Source organism: Chelonia mydas, chromosome 7 (genome assembly GCF_015237465.2).
Source record: "Chelonia mydas isolate rCheMyd1 chromosome 7, rCheMyd1.pri.v2, whole genome shotgun sequence".
Lineage (NCBI taxonomy): Eukaryota > Metazoa > Chordata > Testudines > Cheloniidae > Chelonia > Chelonia mydas.
Genome location: NC_057853.1, coordinates 111860269 through 111878463, shown reverse-complemented (window position 1 = coordinate 111878463; position 18195 = coordinate 111860269). Strand labels below are relative to the sequence as shown.

Genomic DNA, 18195 nt, shown 5'->3' with positions numbered 1-18195 from the left:
GCATCAAAGTCAATAACTCCTGAATTCTAGACCAAGCTTTGTTGATGACACAGTGTGCAACATTGAGCAAATCGTAAACTCCTCAGGTCATAAACTGCCCCATTTACACTGCATCAAAGGGCTGGAATGTCATAAAGGGGGCTCTGAAAGCTCCAGAGGCAGTCAGGGGGAAATTCTCTGGCACCGGTAGTCTGGAAGACAGCTGAAAGTCTGTGTTCTGAGGACCCTTTCCAAGTCCTGGCATAGTGGGCATGTGCTGGTAAGGCTGCAGTACACAGCATATCCTCAGATGCACAGCACAGAATTTCACCCCTTAAATCAGTTTCCCTATTAGTGAAATTGTAATAGTGATACCTCATATGGGTATTGTGAGGCTTAATTAATTATAGATACTATCTTGATGATGTAGAATGTGCTGAATAAGGGCTAAGAATTATTAGCTTCTTTTCTAAATTGCTTCAAAAGTGGGTCATAACATAAGAACATAAAAATGGCCATAATGGGTCAGATCAGTGGTTCATCTAGCCCAGTATCCTGTCTTCCAGCAGCGGCTGGTGCCAGATGCTTCAGAGGAAATGAACAGAACAGGGCAGTTTATCAAGTAATTCATCCTCTGTCCAGTCACAGCTTCTGGCATTCAGAGGTTTAGGGACAGCCAGATCATTAGGTTGCATCCCGAATATTCTTGGCTAATAGCCATTGATGGACCTATCCTCCATGAACTTATCTAATTCTTTTCTGAACACAGAGTCCCATTCCCCTCTCTGTGCCAATAAGGGAGGAAAGATAATCCATGTGCTTTCTTATCTCTCTCTCTCTCCTTGTAGGTTATTTTTCCTGGAGGAACCCAGAGAGAGGCTCATGGTTTGTGCAGTCTTTGTGCTCCATGCTAAATGATCATGGGAAAGAACTTGAGATAATGCAGATCCTCACCAGGGTCAACTACATGGTGGCCACAAACTATGAATCAAAGTCGGATGACCCACGCTTCAGCGAAAAGAAGCAGATACCCTGTGTGGTCTCCATGCTCACTAAAGAACTTTACTTCTGAAAGCATATTCAAAGAGTTGATGTTAGGGCACACTCCCCCCCCCCCCCCCCCAGGAGATTTTATTGTATACTCGATGCATATCTCATGATTTGTACTGGCTTCTTATATTTGGAAAAGGTGATGTATCCGATTGCTGAGCCCTAATCAAGGCTTTATAGGAGGAAAAGCAACTCTGGACCAGACCCTCAGCTGACATAAAGTCCATAACTCCATTTTCGTATATAGAGCTATACCGATTTATACCAGCTGAGGATCTCATCCTCCATACTTAGCAGCAGAGAAAGACTGGAAGCTGTACTTCATATTACTTGCTCTGTACACTCAACTGGGTGCTGTTGAATACTTTTTTCAATTTTATGTTTCATTTTCTATAGTTTGATTCCCCCCTCCCCCTCGTCTCAGAAGTTTTGGAAAACAAATCTTTTTTTTTCTGTCTAATTTTGTCCCTTCCATTTGATTGCTGATATTTTTGACTTCACATTGTTTCTAGTACTGCATCACTAAAAATGTGGAAGCCTTTCTACTTACTACTTCATGTTTAAGAAGAGCTATATAATTATACATACAGTAGTTCTAGGAACCAATGTTAGTTAACAGTTAGAAGGCAGCACAGGGAGAGTACAGATTGCATTGGGGTGTGGCTAATGCAAATTTTGTGGATGATGATTTATTTTTGCTGCTTAATTTCTCATTGATTAAATAGTGGATTTACAAACATTGATATTTAAAATCCAGAGAACAGTTCCCTCTAGCAGATCAAAATTAGTCTGAGTTGGATCTAAATAAGTTGGCAGTGTCCCTTTCTAGCTTGCTTTCATTAGAAATCTGGTGATTGTATATACAAGTCTTTTTGCAAATCTTCCAATTCTACCTCCTTTTCAAAAAAAAAAACAAAAACTGTTCTTGTAAAACGTAGGAACTACTTGAGCTATATCTTTTTCCAAGATGGAAAAACTGCAGTGTATCAACATTCAGATTCTTGCTGAGTAATAGTTATTTCTCTTGACTTGGCGTTACCTTTCTTGCATTCTGTTCAATGCTAAATAACTGGATAGCGAAGATGCATTGTAACTCAACAGTTATACCAAAAAAAATGTTTTGTCCGTCCAGAGAAGTTAAACAATTCCGGAAAGCAGTATGTCTGACTTTTACATTAAATACTAGCAAAATAAATTCTGGGAATCTTCCATTAAATTACTTCTCCCCAGGAACAACAGCTCTTCCCTGAAATCTTCCTAGAGCAGCACCATTATGCATCACTTCTTATTACAGTTTGTGTCCTTAAAAATCTAACCCATAGTTGGGGTGGGGTTTCTGATCTCAGACATAAACCTCTTTCTCTAAGAAAGAATAGTGACAGATATCCTTGGTTTACAGTGCTCTAAAATTTACTTAATTATAAGTCAAAAACAAGACAGGTAAATAAAGAGAACATCTTTAGAGAGTTAGTTAAATAGAAATGTAATGTTAATGTGGCAAAGATTTTCATCCAATTTTCTTATCACACAAGTAGATTTTTGCAAACTACATATAAAATGTAAAAGCAACCTGAAACAGTGAAATTACTGATTTTTGCGTGTAGGTTATTCAGATTAGAAAGTGCCTTGTTCAGAAATAGTTTTAAAAATCAACAAAGAATCCATTAGTAGGTTTTATTTTAAAACACATAATTTTATTGTTGAATAGAAACAATGACATTTTTCAGTAATAAGTGTGATTAATGAAGTTGAGTTTGTCTGTTTGTTCCATTATGCATACACTGAAAGTACTTCATAGCAAGGTAAACATTAATCAGGTAGCAGAACTGCATTTAACTGCTGTGCTGTCTTTCTTTTTTTCCTTTGGATCTGAGCTAGCAAATGCTTGATTTCCTCTTTAATATGATCTCTCATATTAATTCAGTAGCTATCCCAAAAATGTGAGGCTAACCAATTGTTCACTTAACTGGTAATGGGTGAAGTATTCTTTCTTTTCCTAATCAAAATATACAGTAGGGTTCCTTGAAAACTTCTAAAAATATGCATATTAGTGCCAAATTTGTAAGTTTCAATATATTTTCTTACTGCTGTGACAGAATGAGGCACTTTTTCTTAAATTAAATCTACATGTCTGTGAATTTCATAAATATTTTATGGAAAACTTGATCAATAAATTTAAATTTCCTGCGAACGTCTACTTGAGCATCATTTCAGGTGGTAATGCAGAATGCAACCTCTCTTCAGAAGTGATGATGGGTCTTTTGTGCCCTTGCCTACATGAGCTTTCCAGCCATGCCATGGAAGTATTTTGGAAGAATTGGCTGCTCTCCATGGTTTTGATTTGGTGGGCCAGATCCTCAGTTGGAATAAAACAGCATAGGTCAAGTTACTTTTATGGAGTTATGCTCATTTACACCAACAGAAGATCTGTCTTTTACTCAGCAGACAAACCAGTTTCATGACCTGGTGATTGATCCAGCTAAAAGTTGAATTAATCATTGTATGGAACTAGTTAGCAAGCATTTCTTTTTAAATCCCTTTTCCTACTTCCTGACACTAGGGACTTGCCTCTGTTTGATTAAGAGAAACACGTCGTCCTCTCAACATTTTCAGTATTTATTTTTCCAGAGTTTTTCACGCTCATCATGGCCTGTTAGTAGCTGGTTTACTGAGATTTCGCCTGCCTATAGAGTAAAGTTCCCCTATAGAATGTTCTGCTGTCTCAAAAGCTCCTGAATTGGATAAACTTTGGGGGCAGAGCCACAAAATACTGTGAAACCTCTACAAGCAACCTCTGCTGAACAAGGATTTCTTCTGCATATGCCCTTGGGAACTACAAAAAGACGCCAAGAGACATGGCCTAGCTTTGAGGGTTTAAAGCTTTTAAAATGATGCTGCGAATTGTAGTAATTGTACTTACCATCCTTTTAAGCAGCAGTTCTTCTCTCTCCTGCTCCAGTTGTGCTCTTGGTTAAGAGTGGTAGAAAATTATATTTAAATAAGAGAGAACAACTGTGGCAAACTTATTTCAAGCAATATTAGTTACTAGGGGTAAAATTAACTTGTGATGAGGAGGGATGTGCAAGACCCTTTTTACTACCCTTTGTCCATCCCCAACATGCTGTGGAGTTGGTCTCCAGATCAACCCATGTGGGGCTGGTGAGGAAGGCCAGTTTGGAGTTAGGTTGGGTGAGGATTCTGCATCAGCTGGTTCCATATGAGAGCAACTAAAGCTGCTAGCCATACTTTGCCAACAAAGTGATCTGAAATTAGACACCAGTGAGGACAGTCTGGGAAGTCCTGGTGAGTAGAGGAAATGGCAGCTGTCCAGCTAAGGAGGAAAGCTACCTAGCTGTGCTGTTCTGAGAGGGGTTGAATCACTCCTCTGTTCTCTGTGGAGAACTGTTAACCTGGCACTCAGTAGTGAGACTGCTTTGTGGCTAAACCAAGTGTGAGCTGGAAAAGGATGATGCAACCAAATTCCTTTCTCATTTAGGCCCTGATCCAAAGGTCATTGAAGTCAATGCCTTTGCTTCAAGTCATAATATAAACACTTTAATTGCTTTATTTCCCCCAACCCCTTTAAAGAAAGACTGTAAGAACTTGCTATTTTCCTCTAGGGGAAATCCAGGTTTGAGAGGAAACCCAGAGACAAGTTATTTGGGCAGGAGATGGGACAATTTCCTGAATTAAAATCTTTGTGTTACACTCCTCTGAAAACCCCTTCATGTATATTTATTGTGATATTTCAGGGGCTGCATGTATGCTTCTCTGTGTGGGAGGTTATTATCCTTTCTGCTCTATTCAGGTACTTATGTGTCTCCCACCTCCATAGCATTAGAGAGCATAGCAAGTGGATGTGCTGCTTAAGAAAGAGAGAGAAAGAAAGACAAAGGCTCAGCCCCAATCATCTTTCACTCCAATTCCAGCAAATACAATATACAGATCAAAGATCAAACCTACAGTGCGTGCAGATAATGCCAGAGAGGAGGTCAACTTTGGAAAGTTATCCAAAAGAAAAGGGTTTTATGGAGGAATTTGAAGAAAGAGAGAGGCTTCTTGACTTGTAGGAAAAACACTGTTCCAAGTATAGGGACCAATTTCTGTGTCTAGATTTAGTATTACTTGAAATTATTTCTGCAAATATTCTTTTTGAGTGATTTCTACAAACACAAATAGTCTCCCACCAGGGGAATTCTCAGCTGACCATCTGTGTTCACATTCTAGCTCCTTCACTCTGTCTGAACAGTGAAAAGTAGCCAGTCAGGAGAAAAGAATCTGACCCAGTATCTTTGACTGGATGGCTGAGTCGTAATGAGCCAGAGAGCATTTTGGTAGAGATATTCCATTTAACACGTCCTTTTGGTGACCTATATGACATGGGTTGTTGAACAACCTGGTTCTAAGAGGGCAGGTATCAGAGTGACAAAACTCATTATAACTAGCACCCCTGTTGAATACCTCAGCGGAAAAGCCAATGAATGGGCATAAGACACCTCTGAGGTGGTGTCTCCATGCCAGGCTGAAAGTGCATTGACAGGGTCGTGTGGGGAAGGCTGCACCATCTTTCAAGGGCTGTACATTCAGTTCTAAATTTTTATATCAGACTCCTAAATGTTTGTTGGATTGTAAAATAACATTATCTACAAAGAATGATAGAATAAGCAAAATGTCAGGCTTGTGCTGAGGAAAAATATAGACCAACAGCAAAACTGAAACAAGAAAACAAGGTTGTCATTGTTTTTCTTCTGTCTAGGAGACATTTATGGCTAAATCAAGCATGCATTTTTTTTAAATTAATCAGTGTATATTAATCTCCCTGGATTTCCCCTTTTTGAACAATTTGTCATTCAACTAAGCTGCTCTGGTAAAATGTGCCATATGGTGGAAGCTTGGGAATTTCCTTGTGTGTCATATTTCACATTGTTTGTGTTTTGCCAGCTGGTATAAGTAGGTAGTAACAGGGCAGGGCAGCAACACAGAAGAGTGAGGTTGGGAGACCGATACAGTGGATCTGTGATCATATAAAGGTGCATGTTTCTAAGATCATCTACACAGTAGCCACCTGTTGCCTGTAAGTACCAATACAGCTTGTTTGTCGTTCACAGTGTTATGTTTGAAGTTTAAGATTAACCTCCATGTTAATTCATTTGCAGGACTTAATTTGCATTTTTAAAGGCTGAAAGAAATCAAATCTCTTAATACAAAAGCCTGAAGAAGTACAATCATAAAATTGCCATTGTCTATCCTGACTGAGATCTTCTCTGTTTAAAAGGGTTCCGCCCCCACCCCAATGAAAGAAAATGATTAATCTCAATGATTAAACTGTTGTTTACAAAATATCAGTTGAGATAATGTGGATGACTAAGAGCCCGATTGTAATTTAGTTTCTTTTGTCTTTCTACCCACATAGCCTGACCTTTACTCAAATTTAGACGAGCCTTTTTTCCTGCTCCCTTTGTAGACTCCTGCAATGTTGCTTTTGTGACTGTTACAGCATTCTGAAGACTTTGTTAATCAGGCTTTAAAGAGCTTTCCTGGGCCATCCACTGAAACAAAAAGGGCGTCAGAGTAATATGAAAATTAAGAGGTAGAATGCAAGTGGCTATGCATTCTTTTTTTCAATGCTCCAACATTTTTATTTGTAGTTTTAAAGGGCAATGGATGAAAATCGTATTCAGTACATTAGATAACAGATATTCCACCATAGCATTTAACTACAAAACCCCCTCTCACAAGGCAAAAACACAAGGGTTTCCAAAAAGAAAAAAAAGAGTACAAATTCTCTCTCGAGGTCTCTAATGGCACTAGGTTTGCAGTGGGTTGTCTTCCCACCTGAAACAGCAGCCACCTGAGTCAACTGCTTCGATCTCTATCCGGGAATATGGTTGGGGTCACCCAAAAAGTTAAGTTTCAGAGTAACAGCCGTGTTAGTCTGTATTCGCAAAAAGAAAAGGAGTACTTGTGGCACCTTAGAGACTAACCAATTTATTTGAGCATAAGCTTTCGTGAGCTATAGCTCACTTCCGATGAAGCTCACGAAAGCTTATGCTCAAATAAATTGGTTAGTCTCTAAGGTGCCACAAGTACTCCTTTTCTTTTTCCAAAAAGTTAAATGTCAGGGGACGGAGGCCAGAAAATAAAGAACTGTCTCTTACCACCCACTTCACTGTCACACATAGAGTCTGATGAAATTGGAGTAAAAGAAGCCACCTGAATCCCTCAGTCTGGAAGGGAACCTGGCTAAGCACTAGAGGAGGAAATTGCAACACTTTCAGATTTTCCTGGCAACGGGAGGCATTGCAACTACTTGTGTGGGACTAGTTAGTTATTGCTGCTGTAACTGATAGCCAGGTCAAATCAAAGTTGTTATAAGAAGCAGACCTGTTACAAGTAACAGTGGCATTTTTTAGAGCTATTGAGAACTGCTTCCCAAGTGAAAGAACAGAACGGTATCTAACTGAGAGTGTCATCTACAAAAGGCAAACAAATGAAAGAGACCAGATTTGTTTTTCAATAAATGTGGAAGTAATTGCACTCCCATGCACTGCTACAGACTAGGGACCCAGTGGCTAGGCAGCAGTTCTGCAGAAAAGGACCTAAGGATTACAGTGGACGAGAAGCTGGATATGAGTCTACAGTGTGCCCTTCTTGCCAAGAAGACTAACGGCATTTTGGGCTGTATAAGTAGGAACATTGCCAGCAGATCAAGGGACGTGATCATTCCCCTCTATTCGGCATTGGTGAGACTTCATCTGAAGTACACTACAAGAAGGATGTGGAAAAATTGGAAAGAGTCCAGCGGAGGGCAACAAAAATGATTAGGGGACTGGAACACATGATTTATGAGGAGAGGCTGCGGGAACTGGGATTATTTAGTCTGAAGAAGAGAAGAATGAGGGGGGATTTGATAGCTGCTTTCAACTACCTGAAAGGGGGTTCCAAAGAGGATGGATCTAAAGACTGTTCTCAGTGGTAGCAGATGACAGAACAAGGAATAATGGTCTCAAGTTGCAGTGGGGGAGGTTTAGGTTGGACATTAGAAAAAACTTTTTCACTAAGAGGGTGGTGAAGCATTGGAATGGGTTACCTAAGGAGGTGATGGAATCTCCTTCCTTAGAGGTTTTTAAGGTCAGGCCTGACAAAGCCCTGGCTGGGGTGATGTAGTTGGGGATTGGTCAGGCTTTGAGCAGGGGGTTGGACTAGATGACCTCCTGAGTTCCCTTCCAACCCTGATATTCTATGATTAATTGTAACATAATGCAAAGGCATCCAGCACATGGAGCGTGGTGACATACACACAATAAAGTAACCAGCTGGCACAAGTTTGTTGCTGTCAGCCCAAACTGCAAAGAAATAGGAAGGCAAAGTATAGCTAGAAGACAAAGCTGTGATTGTGATGATGCAGAAATGGAGTTCTTGGATGGGTAAAAGAGTTGAAAGGTACGATACCTAAAGCAACAACAAAAATACAGCAAATGGAGTATTAATCTAAAATTACTTCCTACCACCAAACTCCTTCTGGGTTCAGCTCCACATTAGGATTCTGATGTAGGTCTGGTCCTACTAAAAACTTATTTTTTGAAATGTTGTTAGAAATATACATCAAAGCACCTCTGCAAAATTCTACCCTATTATTAGACAGGTTCTTTTTCCATTTCTGTTACTCACTGGTTATATAACATTGGGCAGATCACTTAACTTCTCTTGGTCACAGTGCAATCTCAATTACATCAATGAAAATGTGGAGTAATTCCAGTGAAAATGAATCTGAATCTATACCGAGATAACTGAGAACAGATGTTCTCCCTCAAATACCCAGTCTATAAAATACATATCTACCCCCTTTGTTGTGTGTCATGGGCCCAGATCTTTCTAACTTCCATTGAAAATCATTCTGTTTTTCAGTGCCAATCACACTGGGCCCTGCCAGAAACAAATAATCATAATAAACATTGTTTCATGGTTACAGTTGCTGTTTATTTGTGAAAGGGACAGAAAGTAAAATTCTTTGGGCAGGTTTCCTTGGTGTCAAGCAAATCCCCTTGGCCTATATAAAAAGATATTTGTGATCATTTTTGGGAAAGTTTGTGATGTGTTTTCTTTACTAAGTGCTAGATTCTGCCAGTGGAGTTCCTTGCCAACAAAGGCACTGCTCAGCTCACGTCAGGGAGAAAGAATCTAGCCCAAAATCTCTGCTTGTTTTCATTTTCTAGGTCGAAGCAATCGGAATGGCTTTCAAATCTACAAAAAACTCCACAGGTATGAATTAGAATCTACTGAGATTTGTCAAATGAAAAGTTGTTCCAGCTTTCAAATTATTACAGTTCTTATGTAACATCCCCACCAATGAGGTGCTGGGCATCTCACAGAGAAGGAATGAGGCAAGTCTCTTTCCTAAAGACATTTCAACAGACAACATAGAACTCACGGGAAAGGAATGCAGCATACAAAAAAGTGAGAGGTTAAATTGGCATATACCAATGTTAATGCCATAATTCTACCCCCTGTGGCTTCTTCCAGTAACCACATGCTCCAACGCAGCCTTCTCCCCTAAAAAAACAGCACCTTTTCCTGTCAGACTTGGTTTGAACTGAGTTTGAGATGGATAGAGTGTAAAGCAGTGGTCCCCAAACTTTTTATGTTGCACCCCCTTACCTCTGTCTGCGCCCACCTCACTCCCTCCCTGCCTCCGAGAACTGCAGTCAGGAGCTGGGGCCATGGTCAGGGCTGGGGCCAGAGCTGCAGCTGTGGTTGGAGCCAAGGGCCAAGAATGGGGCTGAAGCCATGGCTGGGCCAGAAGCCGGGGCTGCAGTTGTGGCCCCAGGTTGGGGCAGGGCCGGGTCTAGGGCTGGGACCGGGTGTGGGAGTGGAGTTGCTGCCGGGCCACGGAGCCACTTCTGGGCCGTGGTCAGGGCCAGCAGCCATGTGTGGGAGCAGGGCTGGGAGCCGGGGCCGGGGCTGGGAGTGGGGCCAGAGCAGAGCTGAGGCAGGCACTCCCTCCCCGCCCTCCTGGGAGCTGGCCTCGACCCCACCAGCCCCCCCCCCCGAACGTTCCTCCATGCCCCCCCAGTTTGGGGACCACTGGTGTAAAGGAACTAAACCAAACAAGTAGGGGACACATTTGGTAGTTCCAAGACATTCATGTCTTTTCTTAAGGCCATGGCAAAACTCCCATTGACTTCAGTGTGTATATCTATCTATCTATCCATTTAGCTAGGTCCAAGATGGTGTTTGCTGTGGGTGAAGGCATGTCCTTTATAGGCTCTCCAGCTGCCTCCACGTAGTCTTTGGGCACCTTAAAAATAAATCTACATCTTGAAGGCTGGCTTCCAGGATATAAAGAGTTAAGACTAGAACTTGCTTATCTACAGCCCATTTGGAGGAACTGCAAAGCACATTAAATAGGAAGGAGTTAGATTTTGATTAATCAATTCCACCCAGTGATCACAAACTGAGCTAGCTTGCCATGGTGTGCTGCGTCATGAGTCTATGCATTTGGATTTGTTTAGCCCCAGAGGCATTAGCTTGCATTTTCCCCATTTTACTTTCTGTCCATGTCGCTCCTCTTGTTAGATCCTGCCTTGCACTAAAGTATTTTCTGTCCTCTCTGGTGTTTGTAACTCTTCCAAATTGAATGCCATCTGCAAATTTCATTAGTGTGCTATTTACTCCCTCTTGCAAAACCCTGATGAAGAAGTTAAATTGGACCAGACCTAACACAGACCCTTGCACCTCCTCAATGCAATACATTGTCAGTTATCACTACCCTATGTTTACAATTTTGGGGCAGTCGGCAGCAATAAAATCAACATAAATGGGAATGTGATTGGACCTTGCACTTTATAGCTGTTATTTGTGCTTGTCTTCTCACTGAACAGGCTTCATGGCCTCTTAAGCACGGAAGCCAAGTGCTCAGGCGCACTTTGCAAGCAGGCCCATGTAGGAGATTAATTAACAACAAATGGAGTGACGGTGCCATTCGTTTCTCTTTGTTTGGTAGGAAATCAAGTCAACTTTTTTCAGGATGATGAAGTCTGCAAGCACGGTGACTTTATCAAATCCCCACCTCCTCAGCTTTTCACTACACAGGTACAGTAAACCCAAATTAGTCATCCTCCAGCAATCCCTTAACACGCCTCTGTTATTTCTGCTGTTCTGAGTTTTATCGAGAGGCAAACTGACTTTCCTTTCTGCAGAGTTCTTGGAAAAAGCGATGTTTCACCTTGTGCAAGTCTAGCAAGAGATGCTACACCCTGAAGTACCTTAAAGGCCAACAGATAAAGGGTTTCATTGCAATTGACCAGTAGGTATCTGAAGTTCATCACTTTTTCTTTTAAACCACACATCAGCAGTCTGAAATGAGATCACAGATTTAACCTTTTGCTGCTGATTTAGGCCATGCAAGTCAGTGGAAAGACTCCCACTGACTTCAGCAGGCTTTGGATGAGCTTGAAAGTGTTGTATTATTTGATAGACTTAATGGGATTTATATATACAAAAACCAAGCTACAAGTGTGTAAAGGATCCAGGTATTATATCAGCTGCACAGACTGCTAAAACAGAGGCTTCTATTACCTACAGTCATAGGTCTCTTATCTTCTCCAAGGACAACATCAAGTACTCCTACATACAAAGGGATTCTGCCACACAGATGCTGGAGAGCACCTTTCTCCACACTGGGACTTTACACGGAAGGATCTATTCAGCTTCGGGAGGGCTTTCAGAAACTGGTCCAAGGCTGGTGCATTTCAGCTGGATACACACTCTAGGCCTGATCCCACACTCCTTGTGCACTCCAGATACCTACATAGTCCTAGCAGGGCCTAATTTTGTCAATTAGGCAGTGGCCCCTTGTGGGGAGCTCAGGGAGGGATTATATGGGCGATAGCACAGGCTGCCCTGCCTCTTCCCACCCACACTGGCATGACCATGGCAGTGCACAAAGGGATTAGTCACTGCACAGCACCGGGCACACTTCTTTGGGCAGGCTACGGCAAAGGTTGGGAGGTTCGTTGGGCACTCTCCCCGGCCTTTGGCTGCATGTCCATGAACCAATCACACTCTAGCCCGGGGTGTTTGGGATATATAAGAAATGCAGGATCGGGCCCAGAAACAATAAAGCTTCTCCAATGGTTTTTGCACCTTGGGCCTGATCCAAAGCCCACTGAAGTGCACAAGAGTCTTTACATTGGCTTCAAAGACCTGTGGATGGGCCCTTCCCCCACCCCCACAGGCCTCATATTTCTGTTGTGCTTCTTCCGTTATAAGAAAGCAAACAGTGCAGTTCTCTTTAAGCAATTCTTTATGTCTGAAAACTTTCCAGCCGGCTGAATCAAAAGGGTTATTTTGAATGCTGTAACAACAGTCTAATTCTACCCAGAAAGCTGTGGGGGGTGTTTTTTTTTTCTTTTACGAATATAAAAGTAGCTTTTTTCACCTCTAGTTGATGAATATTTTTTGTTTCTTTTAAAATTTTCTGATTTAAAAAAACGGGGGGGGGGGAGGAAGGAAGGAAGAAAGAAGTAGCAGTTTCAGGTTCCAAAAACTGAATTTTTCCGCATTTTTGAAAAACAAACATTGTGGGAGCATTTCCATTGAAAACCCAGGACATTTTTATTTTATGTATTTATTGACTTTTGCGTAACCCTTTCTGTGGAAAGACCTTACATTTCTCAGCCAGCTCTATTGTTAACGTTGGTTGTGTTTTAAAACATGTTGTAATCATTACAACAGTGCCTAGCACAGTGGGGGCCCGTTCTTGGCTGGCCCTGAGGAACCACCATAGTAAACGTGATTCATTAATCTCAGAGGAAGAGTTATTGAAGCAAGAGCACAGAAATGATCCAGCAAGGCTTTGATCCTCATGGCTTTTATGGATGATCATTTCACAGTGTGCATCAATGTATGGGATAAGCCTTATATAAGTAAATGTTTCATATGTATGTCCAACAGGATTTCAAATATAGAGATTGGCATAAGTAATTATGAGAAGATGACAGCAGTAAGGAAGATGTTCAAATGCCACCCTGACGAAGTGATATCCATCAGCACAAATAGCAGGGATTACTACCTCATTGGGAAGGACAGGTACTTGTGGCAAGGGTGGGGGGGATGGCAGAGGGCATAGCCACCAGAACAAGTGGCTCTTGGGATCCATGGGGAAAGAAATTCTTAGCCCTGCTCACAGAGAATCAACTGTAGGGGACATACCTGCCCTGGGGGAAATAGGGCAGGATAATTCTCTACAGTCCAGAGGGAGAATAGACTGTAGGGGAATGATTCAGGAGTTGACCCCTAGCTGCCTGGTTCCCACACATGTCCCCACTGTACCTAGAACCTACTCCCACTCCACAGGTGGAAAACAGAGAAAGAACCCGTGGAACTCTTTGCCAGAGGATGTTGTGAAGGCCAAGACTATAACAGGGTTCAAAAAAGAACTAGATAAGTTCATGGAGGATAGGTCCATGAATGGCTATTAGCCAGGATGGGCAGGGATAGTGTCCCTAGACGCTGTTTGCCAGAAGCTGGGAATAGGCGACAGGGGATGGATCACTTGATGATTACCTGTTCTGTTCATTCCCTCTGGGGGCACCTGGCATTGGCCACTGTTGGAAGACAGGATACTGGGCTAGACGGACCTTTGATCTGACACAGTATGGCAGTTCTTATGTTCTGTTGTTTTTAAAGAACAGGAATTAATACTGCTTCAGCAGCCAATAGAAATTTGGTCAGGAGGGAGCATGCTTTGTAGAGGCGCTCCCAGCTGCTTTGCCCCAGATTTTCTCCCTTTTCTTCCCCTCCTGCTGCTGTGTCAATGAGAGTGTTTTTCATCAAAGTAAGTACTGCAGGATGGTACCCTGTACTCATAAGTGAAGCAGGAAGAACATGCCTAAGCCCAAAGAGAAAAAACACCAAATACCTAGTTATCATTCAAGCATGCATTCACGCGGTGCATTGTTCCCTTAAGTCATCTAGTGGGAAAAGTTCCAGAACCCATCAAATTAGTCCTACTTGTGAACAAAATGCAGCGTCTCCTTCTTAGTTGTCTTACAATGTGACCATGGTGTGGAGCCTGAGACGCACCGCACAGGAATTCTCCACACATGCCAGAAGTGAGCTTTTAGAGACCATCTTTCCACTGTGTACTCTCACTGGCCTTTATTAGCCAATGCTTTGTGTAATGGGCTGTAGTCATATGCTATGCACAGCCCAAACTTGGTTTTGAATGGGCAGCCTACAGAAACAGGAGCCTCCTCACAGAACCAATCTTTCAGGGGATGTTTTGGCCAGTGGGTCTGCATAGTTTTTGGGTCTGCTGGCCACACTCCTACCATTCCCTAAGGCTACCACACTACAGCAGATTGAGCTCCCCTAAGGCAGTAATCTACCATCATTGACATCAGTGGATGTAGGTTTAGGTTATTAGGAAGACAGAGATGCACCATTTATTTTTTCTTGTGCATGATAATACCGAACTTTTCGTTTCATCATTCCAACCCACAGGGAACAAGTTGAGGGCTGGTTCACTTCCCTGTCTTCAGCCCGCATGGAGGCAAAAGAAGATGGCTCCTCTGCTCAGGTGACGTTATAGTACCAAAAGAGTCAGCTGTTACATGCACAAATCAGCCTCTTTAAAAAGAGCGGTTTCATTAGTAACTTGTGAAAAGAGGAAATCTATACATTGAAATTTGCTGGTTTAGACCCTAAGTATATTAAGTGCACTTTCCCTATAACACCAGTTTCCTAATGAACAAGAGATTCCTTTAGGGTGAAATCCACCCCCGTGCAGAGGACCCGCACAATGCCTGCTCACCACTTAAGACCCACTTAAACGCAAAAGAATCTCTTGTTCATTAGGAAACATGTACTTGTAGAAGTAAAGTGCACAGGACTTAAAGAGTACATGGGCCTTGTGCAGGGGTGAATTTCACCCTTCATCTCTCAGAATGACAGTGTATCCCTAATTCTCATTTCTTGAGCCTTGGAGCTAAAACTCTGTATCACTGGGAACCACATGGGCTTCTAAGAGCAGATTTTTGTCCATGGACCCATCTGTCCTCATACTGCTGTCACTGAATTCCTAGAACCAGAATCCTGCAGCTCAGAGAAGCAAAGGTCGGCCCCTCTCTTCACCACCAGCCTTTGATGAAACAGTTGTGAGCACCCACGAGGAGATTCCGAGTGACTGCAACAAAACTGAAGTAAGGGGCTGTTGCTAATGAGTCTGCTGCTAGTGCTACATGTGACCCTTGGTGTGTATAATTGAACCTCTCAGTGAAAAGGAAGTTCTCCTGAGCTCAGGGCAGCATGCACTTGGGCAAGTGGCCGGACAGGAACATTTTGCTTTCTCTTGGGATTGGAAAGTAGAAGTTAAGGCTCAAATGTGAGGGAATTCCGGTAAAAGGCTCATACTGTCTGGCCTATCGGCATTTAAGAAAGTTTGGGGGTTTAGGATGGTGATGGCCTCAGCTGGAAACCTCACTGGTCATTTCAGCAAATGGACCAAGGATGATGGGCCTGGAGACTGAACGACCTTCCCATCCCTAAAGGAGGTCCCCACACATCAGGGTTGGCACATCTTACCAAAGCCAAGTGGAGGATGCTTCCCCGGCTGCCACCTGTGAAGTTCCTGATTGGTGGTTAGGATTTAAGGTCTGAAGAGAGAATCAAAGGCACAAATGGGAGGTAGGTGTCCGACTTCCATTGACTTCCTATGGGAGTGGGGCACCGAACTGTCCTTTGTCAATCCCGCTTCCCCCTCAATATTTAAATAGAAAGGAAAAAAGTACTGCCGTGTTCCAGGTGTGCCTGTAGACTTGCCTAGGGAAAGCAAATGAATAGCTGCCAGGAAAGCCGCGCTTAGTGTAATCACAAAGTCCCACACAAACAGCGTAACAAAGGTCCAGAGGGAGCGTAACAAAGACCGCGCTCCGTTACCAACCGACCGCACCCATAACACAGCTGCAACACCTCTGCACAGGTTGTCAGTGTTTGCCCTTTGGTGTGCAGGTGGAAGATCCCGCAGACGACAAGAAAAGGCCCCACTCAGATCCTGGTTCTCGCGGTCTCCCTGAACAGCAGCCTCGCCACAGCTCACCGACGCCTCTTCTTCCTGGTCTGGTGAGCATGGCTAGCGGGGCCTGTAACGCCTCTTGGATACGTGAAGGTTGCAGGGATGCTCGTGAACCTGGGGCGCTAGAGAGTTGACAGGGGCGCAGCTCTCATGTAGCTGCTCTGAGCCAACAGGAGAGAGCTCTCCCACTGGCTTAACTACTCCAGCCCCACAAGCTATGTTGGGGGGAGATGCTCTCTCGCCAACATAATGCCGCCCACCCAGGTGCTTATGTCAGTGTCACTTACGTCACTCAGTGAGGTGATTTAAGCTGCAGCGTATACCAAGCTTTATTGTCATGCCTCATCTACCCTGAATATCTGTATGAACGGTGACTCAACCACCCCCCTAGCAAGTCTAGCTGGCTCCGACTGTTAACCTCTTCTAACTGGCTGTGATTGTTTCTTGTGTAGCTCTAACAGTTGCTCCTTCCCCTTCTGAGAGCATGACTGAGAATTCCCTCACAGTGGGGGCAAGTTGTCACAGCTCCATTGATTTTAATGGAGCTACAACACTTTACACAAGCCGAGGCTCGGCCCTTGCTAACGTAGTTGTAGACTGTGCCCATGTTCTTCCTGAATTGTCTTTCAAGCATCTCTCAGGGGTTGCCTACACACAAAAATTGCACTGGTTTAACTCCAATTGATTAAAAACCTCTTTAGTTAAACTGGGTGCCCAGCCCTGCATGAATACTCTTGAATCAGCATAAACCTGGTTTAGCTTACACCTTTAACTGATTTCAGCCAGGCTTAAAATAGGAGTGTTCACACATAGACAGTTGCACCAGTTTAACTAAATCAGATGAAAATTACACCGCTCGTTAAACCGGTGCTATTTTGGGTGCAGACCAGATCTCTGGCTCACCCACTTCTCTTTTACCTGCTAATCCTTCTCAGGTTTGTATTGCCTTGGAGCAAAATGCTGGGCCCTTGTTGTGTAACAGGCAGCATAGAAGTCCCTTTCTGCTGCGGGTGCCAGTTCTGGGCTGACGGACTAGGAGGACTGTGGACAGGAGACGTGGGGCACACAGGGACTTCACACGACCTTCAGTTTGGATTGGGGGAGCTCTGTTTTCTGTTCGAGACTATGCAAAAAGTACAATGAATAGCCTTGCCCAACAGCTAACAAGGAATAGCATTCATCATGGTTTATTTGATGATAAGAAGTAGTAAATTTCTTAGTACAATATTATCAGCTCCAGATCATTCCTGCACGTATTGCTACTCGGATAGCTGTCTCCTGGCTTGTACCTTTGTGTTTATTTCCTTTTCTAGAAGTATGACTCTACATTTACTGGTATTAGATTGTAGTGAATTACTAGTGACTCACTATTGTAGGCCCTGATCTGTAAACTCTTCCTCAGGTAATTAATTCTGACTCTCACAAATAGACATGACTGGGTCTACTTGTGTAAGGACTCATTCATCTGAGTAAGGGTTTGCAGGATCCAGTCCCTAATCTATCCAACTCACTCCACGCTTTGAGGCCAGGGACCCATCTCTTTGTTGTCCCTCTGGTTCCCATGACAGCTAATTCCAAGTTGAATTTACATACTCTAAATAATGAATATGTTAAAAGGAACCCAGGTCCTGACTCCCACTCCCCGCTACTAACTCCTTGGATTAAGCTATTTATTAAGATTTTATTACTTGTATTGCAGTAGCAACTAAAGGCCCCACTCAGAATGGGGGTCTTACTGTGCGAGGCACTGCCAACACACATAATGAAAAGGACTCAAAAGGGCTTATATTCTTGGCAGAACTCCTGACAGGCACTCCAGGAGGGGGAACACCACTGATCACTATTCAGCCAGTTTCACATCCCACTTTGCGCTATTTTTAATCTGCGTGGTACTTATCCAATTTCTTCCTAGTTTTATGATGTGCCACTATGATCTGGATTCAACAAGGTACTCAAGTCATGCCTAGCTTTAAGCATATAAATACTCTCACTGAAGTTAATGACGCTACTCAAGTGCTTAAAGTTAGGTGTATGCTTAAGCACGTGGCTGAATCAGGGCCTATATCAAATGCCTTTTGAAATCCAGCACT

The 18195-nt window shown here is 43.0% G+C and overlaps 2 protein-coding genes across 5 annotated transcripts in view; both read left to right on the top strand.

Annotated features, from left to right (window-relative positions):
• CASP7 (caspase 7) overlaps positions 1 to 3220 on the top strand; it is a 31122-nt gene extending 27902 nt beyond the window's left edge. For both annotated transcript variants that reach the window (XM_037904390.2, XM_037904391.2), the window contains one exon: positions 828 to 3220. In XM_037904390.2, coding sequence (XP_037760318.1) covers positions 828 to 1051 — 224 coding nt within the window. In that variant the 3' untranslated portion in view covers positions 1052 to 3220. The remainder of the gene's footprint in view (positions 1 to 827) is intronic.
• Positions 3221 to 3346: 126 nt separating this feature from the next.
• Positions 3347 to 18195, top strand: part of PLEKHS1 (pleckstrin homology domain containing S1) — a 29698-nt gene continuing 14849 nt past the window's right edge. The window contains exons 1-8 of one of the 3 annotated variants that reach the window (XM_037904389.2): positions 3347 to 6103; positions 9246 to 9291; positions 11033 to 11121; positions 11229 to 11335; positions 12985 to 13119; positions 14536 to 14611; positions 15117 to 15233; positions 16042 to 16152. In XM_037904389.2, coding sequence (XP_037760317.1) covers positions 9261 to 9291; positions 11033 to 11121; positions 11229 to 11335; positions 12985 to 13119; positions 14536 to 14611; positions 15117 to 15233; positions 16042 to 16152 — 666 coding nt within the window. In that variant the 5' untranslated portion in view covers positions 3347 to 6103; positions 9246 to 9260. The remainder of the gene's footprint in view (positions 6104 to 9245; positions 9292 to 11032; positions 11122 to 11228; positions 11336 to 12984; positions 13120 to 14535; positions 14612 to 15116; positions 15234 to 16041; positions 16153 to 18195) is intronic. The other 2 variants (XM_043551322.1, XM_043551321.1) reach the window with 2 other exon arrangements.